This window comes from Falco naumanni, chromosome Z, assembly GCF_017639655.2.
Source record: "Falco naumanni isolate bFalNau1 chromosome Z, bFalNau1.pat, whole genome shotgun sequence".
NCBI lineage: Eukaryota > Metazoa > Chordata > Aves > Falconiformes > Falconidae > Falco > Falco naumanni.
In genome coordinates this window covers 49,617,510-49,632,320 of record NC_054080.1, presented here as the reverse complement: position 1 = coordinate 49,632,320, position 14,811 = coordinate 49,617,510, and the positions used below count along the sequence as shown (strand labels likewise).

At 41.1% G+C, this 14,811-nt stretch overlaps 1 protein-coding gene and 1 non-coding gene across 12 annotated transcripts in view; both read right to left on the bottom strand.

The window, feature by feature from the left end:
- The window catches only part of HAUS6 (HAUS augmin like complex subunit 6), a 43,806-nt gene that overhangs the window by 12,960 nt on the left and 16,035 nt on the right, over window positions 1–14,811 (bottom strand). For 9 of the 11 annotated variants that reach the window (XM_040579089.1, XM_040579093.1, XM_040579094.1 and 6 more), the window contains 12 exons: window positions 14,519–14,584; window positions 14,346–14,397; window positions 13,969–14,148; window positions 13,159–13,343; window positions 12,428–12,557; window positions 9,225–9,321; window positions 6,671–6,761; window positions 5,212–5,284; window positions 4,361–4,546; window positions 3,351–3,513; window positions 1,991–2,971; window positions 781–871 (listed from right to left, as the gene is read on the bottom strand). In XM_040579089.1, coding sequence (XP_040435023.1) covers window positions 781–871; window positions 1,991–2,971; window positions 3,351–3,513; window positions 4,361–4,546; window positions 5,212–5,284; window positions 6,671–6,761; window positions 9,225–9,321; window positions 12,428–12,557; window positions 13,159–13,343; window positions 13,969–14,148; window positions 14,346–14,397; window positions 14,519–14,584 — 2,295 coding nt within the window. The remainder of the gene's footprint in view (window positions 1–780; window positions 872–1,990; window positions 2,972–3,350; window positions 3,514–4,360; window positions 4,547–5,211; window positions 5,285–6,670; window positions 6,762–9,224; window positions 9,322–12,427; window positions 12,558–13,158; window positions 13,344–13,968; window positions 14,149–14,345; window positions 14,398–14,518; window positions 14,585–14,811) is intronic. The other 2 variants (XM_040579092.1, XM_040579095.1) reach the window with 2 other exon arrangements.
- Window positions 5,359–5,488, bottom strand: LOC121081742. Its single transcript, XR_005825787.1, has one exon.

Genomic DNA, 14,811 nt, shown 5'->3' with positions numbered 1-14,811 from the left:
CATTGTTAACCCCTTCGACAACTGTTGAGACTCACATGCAACTACACCTACTGATGTCTATTACAGGACAGCTTTCCGTTGCTAACTCCTTTTCTCTCCTAGTAGGCAACTTTCAAGTATCTGTAGGAGACTTATTATGGTATGCAATGTTAATCAAGAAGTCATGAAACCTTCCTGGACTAAGTAAATGACAAACAAGCCAAAAGGCTTTAAAATACCATTGGTTTGCATTCTATTCTTTGCTGGAACTGCAGTAAAAGAAATTACAGAACAAAGTTATTTTAGAAGATTCATGAGAAAAGCATTGTTGCAAAGGTTTAGCACAGTAGCTCTGCTTGCAAGTCACATTTATTCGTCTCAGTTCGGATCCAGTTGTTTGGGGTTTTTTAAACACAAAAGAAGGGCTCTTGTCAACGTCTGTCCTTTCATTCTCAGGTTATACTGAACATATATGCCTACCTCGATCCAATCTGAGAAACAGAATTCTGTTTTCTCCACCCACCTCTTAAAGCTAGAAAGAATGTAGTTAAAAGTGAGACAAAAACCTTGCAATGTGGCTGCTGCACATCCTGTTCAGCACCAGCTGATCAATCAGTCAACAGCTGCAGAAAGCGACGGTTACTTTAGAACCATCTTGCTAAATCAGGTGGATGTGGCATGTAAGGAGTGGGCTACTGAAATATTCCACTAAGGGTCAAGAGGTGCAATATATTCAACTCCAACAAGTATATTTCTAGTTTTTCCCACTGCTTTTTCATCAGTTTCTCATTAACATCATACCATGTTGGTGGTGCTGCTGACTCATCTATCGTAGTTCCCAATGCCCCGCCATCCTTCTCAGAACGTCTTTCAGCAACAGAGTCACAAACATCTAGAAAAGCAAGTCAAGAGTGTTACTACTGCTTCCACTTTTTTTGCTGAGGCTTACCAGGTGACACAAGTGACTCAGACCACTTTTGTAGACTATTCACAGGATGGACTTTACAAATACTTCAAGAAAAAGAAATTAATACCTAGCAGGACAGTGTAATCAATCCTTTTGCGCAGGTACCACCTGCAGCCACAGAGGCTACCAGCAGCCAGCACCTATTTGCGTTGCTCCTAAACACATGTTTGAAAGGCGTGATCCTATCTGCTGCTCTGCCTGTATCAATCAACCATGAAACAAAAATGTGTTCCCCTCTCCTTGCAACTACAATCCCAGCCACGCGTCATCATCATCCCCTCCTCCTCACATACACATCACTTGTGTGGTGCATCAGTTCCACAATGGAAAATTCTACCTACATTATCCCACCATCTTCATCTGCATTTATCAATAAATATCTCTGCAGATATACTCATCTCTCTGACCAGTGCTGCCTCAGTATAGGCAAGGCAAAGCACACTGTAAGGAAATGCTTTTCGCATTATCACAGGTATACATAGCTGGGCTCAGGACTCTAGAACAACAAATACCAATTTTGGCACATCACTGGGATAAAGAGCCAAAGTTTAACCTCAGCAGTCCTATACTAACCCTAAGTTTCAGCTTCTGCAAAAATAAAAGGCATTTCCTTTTGTATTTACCTCAACACCACCTCTAAATTCCAAACTCACTTCAAGAAGTTAGGTGAGGTTAACATTTTTTTTTAAAGCTCACCGCGTTAACAGGCAGAAAGTTAGTTTTCTTAGTGGCTCAATTCTCAGACCAAGCATCTTAACAACAATGTAGAGAATGCCACAGACACCAATTTGTCTCAAGCTTTCTGATATTACCAGAAGCTCACAGCATTACTCACATGTTTCTGTTGGTTTTATGTCTCATCGTCTCATCTTGCATAAGGAATAAGCATACAAATAATCTGTCTCCCTACACTTCCACAGCGGGCTTCAGCTATTCAGAGCAGGTTATTTATTTTTATATATATATTTATATTTATATATTTAAATATGTATACCCAGTGGCAGAATAGACAAAATCTTGTTGCTCAAGTACAGGGACACTTACCCTTCCATCTACGTATTACGTCTGATGGGATTTTGTGTACCATTGATGCCATTTCCTCCAGACGTTGACAGGATACCAGTAAAGATGACAGAGAATTTTTTTTTTCATTAAGAGATTCTGGTGATGGAGTCTTGGTAAATTCTTCATCCAAACAAAAGTGGTTTAGAGAGCCACACGATCCATATCTGTTTTCTGTTGCAAGAATTACAGTTTCACCTCCATCATGTGTTTGGTGCAGCTTCTCTTCACTTCCAGATGGAGTCTCTTCCAGCACTTCATAGATGCTGAACACGGACTGTGGATCTAGCTTCGGTTTTTCAGCATTTCCATGATTTTCTGAACCACCTGTTACGTATGTGCTGTCTGTTGTACCAAAATCAGACTGTGAGCTTGCACTTATGTTGAGACCTGCACTATAAAGTTCTGGAAGCGTCTCCTCAAGTATTCCCATGTGGGCAGATTCACAACTCATAGAAACTAAAAACGGTTTAGTGTGCATCACACGCACTGAGGAACTCTGGCAGTGGTCTGAAAGTAGAACATTTGTTCTGCTGTTGTGTTCTGAACCAGTACCTTCAGTATTCATGCTCCTCTTTATATATTGAAAAGTATGTTCCTTTGGATCTTCTACAGAACTTTTGTTCAAAACAATACATTTTAATTCCTGTGCTTCAGTTCTCTCACCACTCTCTTGCATTCCCGATGTTTCTGAAACTGGAGATTCAATGTGATCTCCGCTCACCTGCTCGTAAGGTCTACATTCCATAGAACTTAATGGGGACTTGCTTTCTGACAAGGGAGGATCGAAGTCAGGTTCAGGAGATGCAGGGACAGAGCACACAAATCTAGAGTCTGTTGCCTTCTGCATTGCAAGTCTAGCATCCACTGGCACTTCTATCATTACTTCAGTTTCGGCCAGCTCTACGTCTGATGAGCCCTCAGTCTCAGTAGCTTCTCTCCATGAGCTTCTAATTTCATTAACTAAACGGAAAACCAAGGTAAAATTTTAGTACTTTCATACTCTCAAATCAATCTGTTTTTCTTCTGTCCCTTCAGTAACGTAAGTAATCCAAGAAGAAAAATGTAGAGCTGCTTTATATGGTTTACGCTTTATTTTCTTCCTCAACACAAAGGGGATACTACACAGGAAATAACATCAACGTTAAATCAAATTCACAGTATTCACATCTTATTAGGCCTACATCTTATTAGGCCTTCTATGTTGTGTTACAGAGAGAGCCATTAGGATAACTCCAGCTTCACTGAAATGACGACCTTGTCTTGTGTGGTGTGTACAATGTCAATGAACTAATCACATTTCTAATTAATGAGTATTATAAAAACAAAGTTGTAGACTTACATAGATTTTCTGGAGTTCGGGGAATTTCTTTCCTTGTTAAAAATGGGTTCTGTGCCAGTAGGCTAACGAGATCTTCCATTGCCGTTCCTTTTTCTTCACCACCCTGAGGCGACTCAGATACCACTGCTTTTGCAACCTGCAGGATGTTAGAGAAGGGCAACTCCTGAGAAAGCAAAATTATAACCTCTTTATTTCTGACAGTTATGGCTTGAAATAAATCCCATTCTCCAAATGATCTGAAGAGTCTGGAATTTCCTGACTCTTCTTCTATCATTTACTACCTAGGCTCACAATGACCAGCGTCCTACAAACACAAAATGATGACTGGGGACTGAAACAAGACTTCAATTCCAAGTTCTCTTATCATCTTTAAAATGAGAAAACATCCTCATATAGAATATATTCTAAAACACTAGTCAAGAACTGAATAAGCACGAAGACTAGAGCTATATTTACATAAGTAACACATATTAGGATATGAAAAATAACTCCACCATTTCAGCGAAAAAGGCAATTTACCTTCCAAATCAAGCTGTGGCACATTTTACAGTAACCCTTGCGAAGAAATTCTTCAGTTATATCTTAAATAAAATACCTAAACGGCAAAATACTTAGATTCCTGTTTAACATTTCCCAGCCCCTGTTAAATATTTAACCTGCGTAACTTCAGAAACTAAAAGGACTGCTGAATTCTTCACATATGCAGCAGTTCATGGATTAAAGTATGAGAGGCGATAAAAATCACACCACGATTCTACTGAAAGTATTACTCACTTCACCATGATTTCTAAGCATAATAACTGCAGAAGTTCCATGCTTTCAGGGTGTACTTCATTGGGCGGTCACTGCTAAAACTTAGTGCCACTGATTACTATCTAGCAGAAAAAAATAGCTTTTGACATACGTAGATTACAAGGAGAATTTTATGATATAATTGGTAAACTGTTCTCTGAACTTAATGACCATTTATTTAAAAACACACAAAAAACTTTAAAATAGCTTTTCCTAACCGCTTCTGCCAGTTCTTCTGTGAATTTCTTAAGAGGGTCTTCTTTTTTGACAGGAGATTCTCTCTGGATAACGTGATCATCTGCATTCTGCCATGTTTCTGAAATGGCAGATTCATCCCTTTCACCTTTTAAGATCTCTGGAGGCACAGGCTCTTCCTTCCCCTTCAAAGTTTCAGTATGCAACTTCTGGAGGAATCACAGGAATTCTTAAAAATTTTAAAATCAAGTGACAGAATAGCGGCATGAATACACCGCTGTACAAATTCTGAACAGCAATGGCCTGACTAGTTAATAAAAATATTTCAGTCTTGAACTCTAACTAAACACAAAATATTTTTACAATCCTATTTTAAGTAGCACATAAGTAGTGGCTACAACAGTGTGTTGCATAGAAAACAGGTGACTCATCTGCAACTACCTAGAACACGCTACGCTACAGTGAACTGTGCAATGGACAACTGTATCTCCAAGCTGCTATTAGGCCATGTTATAGCCCTTACGTTCACATACAACTTAAAGAAACATCAAATTCTGATCACTGCTCAACAAAAAGACTGTTTCAGCAAGCAGGGAATCAGCGAGACACTGTATGCTGTACTGGAAATCAGGTGCAAGTGCACCTACTTCCTACTGTTCTTTCCTAAAGCTTAATGAAGGCCCTGACAGTTAGCTTTTGCAGTTTTACAGGACTGACCCAGATGCATACAAATAGTACTTCAAAAAACAAACAAACAAACAAACCAACCAACCACACGCCTCCCCCTCCAAATACTAAGTCCAGGCTTCAATCAACGTAAAATGCAAATCTAAGTTTAACTTCCTTGACAGGCAGGAAATTACTGAAGAGTCACCTTTCCAATTAACAGGTCTCTGTTTTCAGATGCTTCTGACAACTCCAAAGGCACTGAAGGGATCCCTGGGTGGCTGGGGGAGTGGAAAAAAAAATTTAGAGACAAAGCAAACAAGTAGCACGCAAGTCTTAGTAGAAGGCCATTACATATTGTGTGCCCCGTATCTGTCCGTTACGATTTGTCTCAATTCATCCCGGTCATCAGAAGGCAATTTTACTATAGGGAGAACATGTGACAATTAGAGCAGATTTAGCCCTAGCTGTGTATCAGCCTCCCAAAATGAATGAATTCTGAAACTTTTTCCTTGATTATCCAACAGAAAAAGATGGGATTTTGTGACACATTTTTTAAACAAGTCTTCTGTATTCTGCAATCAAAGGTAAGTGAAAAGTCTTCTGCAGATTTGATAATGTTCTTTTCCCTAGATACCTTTCCATTGAATGGCCTCTGGCATCCACAGATCTGTTCCTACATGAACTCACTGACATTTAACCTGGCTACCAAAAGCCTCAGCCTTATCACTTCTGAGGAGCATAGTGATAATTGTATAGCTCTCCAAAATGTAAGACGCAGCCCTCACCTGTAGGATAGAACGTTAATATTTGCTGCTACCCGTCTTTAGAATCAAAAGCACACAAAAATCCATGCTGTATTAAGTCACTCGAGAAATCCAGGCTTTCATTGTTAACCCCTTCGACAACTGTTGAGACTCACATGCAACTACACCTACTGATGTCTATTACAGGACAGCTTTCCGTTGCTAACTCCTTTTCTCTCCTAGTAGGCAACTTTCAAGTATCTGTAGGAGACTTATTATGGTATGCAATGTTAATCAAGAAGTCATGAAACCTTCCTGGACTAAGTAAATGACAAACAAGCCAAAAGGCTTTAAAATACCATTGGTTTGCATTCTATTCTTTGCTGGAACTGCAGTAAAAGAAATTACAGAACAAAGTTATTTTAGAAGATTCATGAGAAAAGCATTGTTGCAAAGGTTTAGCACAGTAGCTCTGCTTGCAAGTCACATTTATTCGTCTCAGTTCGGATTCAGTTGTTTGGGGTTTTTTAAACACAAAAGAAGGGCTCTTGTCAACGTCTGTCCTTTCATTCTCAGGTTATACTGAACACATATGCCTACCTCGATCCAATCTGAGAAACAGAATTCTGTTTTCTCCACCCACCTCTTAAAGCTAGAAAGAATGTAGTTAAAAGTGAGACAAAAACCTTGCAATGTGGCTGCTGCACATCCTGTTCAGCACCAGCTGATCAATCAGTCAACAGCTGCAGAAAGCGACGGTTACTTTAGAACCATCTTGCTAAATCAGGTGGATGTGGCATGTAAGGAGTGGGCTACTGAAATATTCCACTAAGGGTCAAGAGGTGCAATATATTCAACTCCAACAAGTATATTTCTAATTTTTCCCACTGCTTTTTCATCAGTTTCTCATTAACATCATACCATGTTGGTGGTGCTGCTGACTCATCTATCGTAGTTCCCAATGCCCCGCCATCCTTCTCAGAACGTCTTTCAGCAACAGAGTCACAAACATCTAGAAAAGCAAGTCAAGAGTGTTACTACTGCTTCCACTTTTTTTGCTGAGGCTTACCAGGTGACACAAGTGACTCAGACCACTTTTGTAGACTATTCACAGGATGGACTTTACAAATACTTCAAGAAAAAGAAATTAATACCTAGCAGGACAGTGTAATCAATCCTTTTGCGCAGGTACCACCTGCAGCCACAGAGGCTACCAGCAGCCAGCACCTATTTGCGTTGCTCCTAAACACATGTTTGAAAGGCGTGATCCTATCTGCTGCTCTGCCTGTATCAATCAACCATGAAACAAAAATGTGTTCCCCTCTCCTTGCAACTACAATCCCAGCCACGCGTCATCATCATCCCCTCCTCCTCACATACACATCACTTGTGTGGTGCATCAGTTCCACAATGGAAAATTCTACCTACATTATCCCACCATCTTCATCTGCATTTATCAATAAATATCTCTGCAGATATACTCATCTCTCTGACCAGTGCTGCCTCAGTATAGGCAAGGCAAAGCACACTGTAAGGAAATGCTTTTCGCATTATCACAGGTATACATAGCTGGGCTCAGGACTCTAGAACAACAAATACCAATTTTGGCACATCACTGGGATAAAGAGCCAAAGTTTAACCTCAGCAGTCCTATACTAACCCTAAGTTTCAGCTTCTGCAAAAATAAAAGGCATTTCCTTTTGTATTTACCTCAACACCACCTCTAAATTCCAAACTCACTTCAAGAAGTTAGGTGAGGTTAACATTTTTTTTTAAAGCTCACCGCGTTAACAGGCAGAAAGTTAGTTTTCTTAGTGGCTCAATTCTCAGACCAAGCATCTTAACAACAATGTAGAGAATGCCACAGACACCAATTTGTCTCAAGCTTTCTGATATTACCAGAAGCTCACAGCATTACTCACAGTGCTTTTATCTTTGACATTTTTAAGGCAAATGACCTTCCATTTGTAATTCTGTAGCCTTTCCTTTGCAGGTTCTAGCCCTATACTTATATACTCTCAGACTGCTGGAGCAGTGCTTTCAGCTTTTTAACCAAAAGGATCTTCTCCATCTTGCTCTGCACCTTGAAATTCCAACACATTTGTCTGCTATGCCATTTTTCCTAAAAGGGATTGCAAATGAGACATGATTCAAGTCGCCTTCCCCCTCCTTTTTCCACCCTTGCTTTGCAGCTTCTAATTTGTAAGTCTACACTAGGGACAGTCAGCACTTGGTCAATAAGCACTACCCAGTAAAATACAATCAGCTCATCAGCCGATTAGAATGTGCAATATCCATGTCTCGCAGAGCCCAGCCCCAAAACTGAAAACGTCCAGCTACCGCTCCGACACAGTAGGTGCCAAAACCGAAGGCTGCTCTGTTGCTGGCCCTCACCTTCCCTTAGTTGCCTTGTTAACAGCCCCACCAACACATAAGCTACATGCTTTCTTAGCCACAAAATATTTTAGCAGCAGAATATAGAGTGCCATTCATTAATGACATAGACTCAAGCAGACGTCTCATTTCTAATTAACACATATCCTTTATAATTAGTCATATGTACCCCTTCCTGGGATTGTTTTCAGGAAAGAACAGGTGAATGATGTCTCAGATTAAAGCGTTTCATATAACATTCTCTTAGTTTCTGTACTCTCAGGCACAGTCACCAGCCCCTATTAGTTATGCTTCTCTTTATACTGGCAAATCAATTAAAATAAATTAAATTGCTTATAAAATCTTAACCTTGCAACAAAAATACTGAAGAATCTTCACTAAAGACAATTCAAGTAATTTTCATAATAGAAATAAGTAAATAAAAGCACAGAACAGATAACTTCCCTATACAAAAATAAAAACTTGGAACTACAGCTACTTAAAAATTTTCACCGTTAAAATATTTAAATCAATGCCATGCATTGTTATAACAGTAATAATTTCTTCTCATCAAAGTGAGCTCTGATCAGCACTGTTAACCTAAAGACTGAAAGCAATCAACACAGATCAAACGGCACAATAACTGTGGAACAAGTATTTCAGAATGCACCAAGGAAAGATGCTTACCTGGGAGGACACCTTAAATTTCTTTTCCCAGCTGGACAATGAGAAACGTTTTATCTTTGTCTCTTTCTTGTTACCCCTCCAATCTGAAGCAACTGTTACTGTTAAGGTACTCCCTAGAACCCATGAATGAACCTTTGTACATGGAAATCTGTGTCAACATCCCTCATGCAAGAAAACAAAACACCAAACAACTCCAGCATTGTTCTTTTGCCGTCTCAAAAACCTCAGAGAATCTCTTGAGATAAGACAAGGTTGAAAAATGCAAGGCAATTGTGGCAAGAAGTCATTCAGAACCAAATTATCAGAGACTATCAAAGATCTTGCAAAAGCAAGCAGTCTTTTCAACTCCAAGTAATTTTTAACAACTGTGATGCGAGACAGGATTAACAAAAAGAAGCTTCTCCTGCTCACCCACCTGAAACTGAAAACAGATGTGGACTAAAGTCGATATCCTCATCTTCTTCTTCTGCAACATCAGAACAAGGTGGCAAAGCTCTTAATAAACCAAGTACCTTTCAAAAGAAAAAAAAATTAACACAAAGCAGCTGAAAAAAATCCACATATCGACATCAATTAACAGACAACTATTTACAAAAGCTTTTCTGCAAACCAGATTCAACATGAAACTTCTCTCTCTCTCTACTGAGTAGCTAGGTTAGGTATTACCTCAGATCCCTCTATCATTGTGAGTGTCAGAATGGAAATTATTGTTCATTCATCAAACAGATCACTTTAAAAAGTAAAAACAAAACTTAGCAGATGTTCACTGAATCACAGAATGGTCAGGGTTGGCAGGGACCTATGGAGATCACCTAGTCCAACCCACTGCTAAAGCAGGTTTACCTACAGCAGGCTGCACAGAATCACATCCAGGTGGGTTTTGAACATCTCCAGAGAAGATTTCACAACCTCTCTGGGCAGCTTGTTCTACTGCTCTGTCACACTTAAAGCAAACAAGATTTTCCCCACATTCACATGAAAATTCCTGTGTTGCAGTTTGTGCCTGCTGCCCCATGTCCTGTCACTGGGCACCACGAAAAGAGCCTGGCCCCATCATCCTGACACTTGCCTTGAAGGTATTTGTAGACTTCTCTTCTCCAGGCCAAACAGGCACAGTTCTCTCAGCTGGTCATAAGGGAGATGCTCCAGTCCCTTAATGATCTTTGCAGCCCTCCGCTGGCCCCTCTCCAGTCGCTCCCTGTCTCTCCTGAACTGGGGAGCCCAGCACTGGGCACAGCACTCCAGGTGCGGCCTCACCAGGGCAGAGCAGAGGGGCAGGACACCCCCCTCCACCCGCTGGCCACGCTCCTCCTGATGCAGCCCACGCTGGCAGCGGCCTTCTTGCCCGCCGGGGCACACTGCCGGCCCACGGGCCACTCGGTGCCCTCCAGGCCTCCCAGGTCCTTCCCCGCAGAGCTGCCTGCCAGCAGGTCAGCCCCAGCCTGTGCTGGTGCGTGGGGTCGCTGCCCCCCGGCGCAGGACCCTACCCCCGCCTTTGCTGAGCTTCATGACGCCCCCCCCCGCCCCCCTGCCCAGCCTGCCCGGGCCCCGCTGAACGGCAGCGCAGCCTCCGGGGTATCAGCCGCCCTCCCAGTTCTGTATCATCAGCAAATGTGCTGAGGGGACAGTCTGTCCCTTCATCCAGGGCACTGATGAATAAATTGAACAAGACGACTGGACCCAGTGCTGACCGCTGGGGGACACCACTAGCTGCAGGCCTCCAGCTAAACTCTGCGTCACTGGTCACAGCCGTCTGAGCTCTGCCATTCAGCCAGTTCTCCATCCACCTCACTGTCCACCCATCTAGCCCACGCTTCCTCATCTTACCTATGAGGATGTTATCAAAAGCCTTTCTGAAGTCAAGGCAGGCAACATCCACTGCTCTCCCCTCATCTACCCAGCATCTTTCCAACATAGAAGGCTATCAGGTTAATCAGGCATGATTTCCACTTGGTGAATCCAAGGTGATTGTTTCTGATGACATTCTTTTCCTCCACAGGCTCCAGGATGAGCTGTTCCATTACCTTTCCAGGGATGGAGGTGAGGCTGACCAGCTTGTAGTTTACTGGGTCCCCCTTTCTGCCCTTTTTGAAGACTGGAGAGCCACTGGCTTTCCTCCAGTCGTCAGGCACCCCTCCTGTTCTCTATGACCTTTCAAAGATGGAGTGGCTTGACAATAGCATCTGCCAGCTCCCTCAGTACTCAGAGATGCACCCCATCGGGGCCCATGGATTTGCATAATCTCTAACATAATCTTCCTCAACCAAGGGAAAGTCTTCCTTTCTCCAAACTTCTCTTCCCTCTGGGGTCTGGGAAACCAGAGGACCGGCCTTGGCAGTAAAGACTGAAGCAAGGCATTCGGTAACTCTGCCTTCTCTGTGTCCGTCACCAGGGCACTCACCTCATTCAGCAGTGGACCCACATTTTCCCTAGTCATCTGAAGCTCTTCTTGTTGTCCTTGACTGTCCCCAACCAGATTTAATTCCAAATGTACCTTAGCCTTCCTCATCACCTTCCTCCATGTTGTACTACATCCCTATATTCCTCCCAAGTGGCCTATCCCTTCTTCCACATTCTGAAAAGTTCCTTCTTCTGTCTGAGGTTTGCCAGAAGCTCCTTACTTATCCATGCAGGTCTCCTGCCCGCTTTGCTCGATTTCCTGCTCATGGGGATGCACCAATCTTCAGCTTGGAGGAAGAGATGCTTGAATATTAGCCAGCTCTCTTGGACCTCACCTGACTTTCAGAGCCCTAACCCATGGGATCTCTCCAAGCAGGTCCTTGAAAAGGCCAAAGTTAGCTCTCCTGAAGTTCAGGGTTGTAATGCTACTTTACTGCCCTTCTTCCTCCATGCAGGATCCTTGAACTCCACCTCAAGGTCACTGCAGCCAAGGCTGCCACAATCTTCATATCCCTTCTTTCTTTGTGAAGACAGGGTCTAAGTGCACACCTCATCGTGTTGGCTCCTCCACCATCTGAGCCAGAAAGTTATCATCAACGCTCTGCAGGAACCTCCTGGACTGCATGAGCCTAGCTGTGTTGTCTTTTCAGCAGATACCAGGGAGGTTGAAGTCCCCCACGAGAACCAGGGCCTGTGATAGTAAGGCTACCTCCAATCATCTGTAGACCTCATCAACTTCTTTTTCCCGATCAGGTGGCCTGTAGCAAACAGCCACAACAGTGTCCCCCATGTTGACCCGCCCCTCAATCTTTACCCATAAGCTCTCAACTCATTTTGCACCCATCCCCCTAGGAAAAGCTCACTACATTCCACTTGCTTCTCACACAGTTCAGACTGATGCTATACAAAAACTCAGTTTCCATGGGGAATGGACACGGACAAAACCAAAACTAATGAGCTTGCTCTTATGCTGATCTACTGTCTTGACAAGATGGTTCCATCCTCCATCTCAAACGAAGAACCATCTGTCATTAAGACAAACACATTTTTAAGAAAGACTACTTCATAAAGCGATTTCTGGTATATTGTGCTTTCTAATTCCCTAACCTTACATATAAAGCTTAAGTGTTGCAACGGAACACACCAGCTTAGATGTACATCCTCTCTCACTTTCATCCTTTCTCTTCCCTGAAATCAGATAAATTGAATGCTACTTACAGGACGCTGATCTAAGATTAAATTAAAAGGACACTGGCCAAGAAAGTTTTCCCACGTCACTTTCCAGTCCTCCTGTTTTCTAGAAATAGATCCTCTTGTTGACAAAAGATCCTGTTGCTCTATTTTCACCCTATAACATATAAGCACGGAAAATGAAATAACACATCTGTTAGTGGAGAAAACAATGCTGCGTGAAGATGGAAAGTATTACATGTTCCACTTATCCTGCAAAATCTTTGCTATGTATCAGTTTGTGCCTGCACTAAGAACTAACTGAAATTCACAACCTAAAAAGCAGCTGCTAAGTAGTCTTCATGTTTCTTACAGTGGAACTGGAAGAACTATACTAAAATACATATAAACAATCAGATACACACTTAAAGTTCCCGTAAGCCAGTTTCAGATAAAAGTTTCAAAATCCCAGAACTGACTAACATAACAAGAAAAAAAAACAAACCATAAAGTCAGACCACCTAGCAAACAAAGTCCCCAGGAACAAAGCCAAAAATATTAATGAAGCAAGGACAAAAAGCTGAAGTTACATAGAGAAAAATCTCAGTTAAACATTACACAGACAATCAAGACAACTGTATTTCCTCGAGTGAAAGGAAAAATATTGAACCAATATGTTCTCAGTATAAATTATATTATTTCAGAAAAGACTCAAAGGTAGAAAGACATGATCATTAGACTAAAGAACAGGGAACCACCAAAAATTTCCAGACAATTACCTGTTCGCTTTCAAATTCTGTAGTAGTCCATTGCAGAGCATAATACTGTTCTCAGTGAACTGAAGCAGCTGACTTAAATCACACTGACAATGTTCATCTCTCAGTGCCCTCTGGGCTTCATTTAATAACTTAATGACTGTTAAGAAATTCAGGTTTTCAGCTTCATATATATTTCCTGTGCAATGCTTGAAGTACAGCAAGCAAGAAAAAAAAAGAATGAGTGAACAGCATCAACATCAGAAAGTTAAGTCTTTTGTAGTCAGAGCAGGGATACCAAGTTCCACTTTGCAACTTTGATTTGGTCCCTGATTGCTTCATTTTTCAAAAAATGCACTGTACATTTAAGCCTCCGGTTTGTTTTCTAGAATCAGCTGTTTGAAAGGAGCCTGTAAAGAAATATGAACTAAGAAAACTTCAATCAATGAGGTATTCTGTTTAACTAGTGTTCCAAAAGATGTGGCCAGCCTATACAGCACCATATACTACACACTGGAAATAAAAGCCCATTAGTTAAAGCAATAGTTAAACTGATCAACCTAGTTTTAATGTCTAAACAACAAAAAACAAAATACTGAGACAAACCTAATGATGCAGTTACTGAACTTAAGAGATTAATGGCTGAAACATAACCAATGCCAAACAGCACCATAATCATAACAAACTTTTACATACACATCACATATTTTATCCATCCTTAAGTAATCATCTCTTATCATCTGTGAAGTTTTCTTTTCTTAAAGGTATCTAATTACACCCCTGGGGACTAAAAAAAAAAAATACAGTTTAACAAGAAGGACAAAAATTACTTACTTGGTATCCATCACTCTTGACTCTGTCACACAACAGCCTGGGAACACTGAAAACATTAGCTCCATCTAAAACGCACTGACCAGCACAATCTTTAAGTACATCAAGTACAGAATCCACTTCTTCCTTTTCTTTTTTCAGAGATGCAAGCATTTCTATTACAAGTGTCCACATACTGCGGACCTTAATAGGCAAGAAGGACAAAAATGTTACATTAAAATGTTTACCATAATACTTATCATTAGTATCTGCACGAAAGCAGAAGAAGGGTCTAGCATAATCAGACATAGACAAGTGGAAATAACAATATCTAAGAATAAATGTTGCAGAAATGTAAGAAGAAATACAGTATGTTGCCACAGGAGAAGAAAAATGCTCACCTTCTTTATTTTCTCAGTTCTATCAGTTTTGTTTTGGTCATGTTGTTCTGTCCTACAAGCACACGTAAAACAAGTTCAAGTGGTCTACAACAAAACTATAGTTCGTATTTCATAAAATTGAATAAGAAATCAATCTTATATATGCTAACTTAGTTACACGGAAAAACACTTACTTGCAAAACTGCGTCTTCAGGACTGCATATTCAGACTCTATCCGCTTTCTTTCTTTAATTAAAATTCTAGGAAAAATGTTAACAGATACCATAGATTTTTACAAAATCCCAAGTTTCTACTCTGCTATTCTCTGAATTCCTTAAAATCACTAAACAATCATGCTCATTCTTTCAAAATCTGTGTACTGAGGTAGGTTTGGAACAATGGGGGGAAAAAAACAAAACAAACCAAAGCAAACAAAAAAACCACACACACACAGAACACACAGAGAAAAAAAAAAGAAAAAAATGGG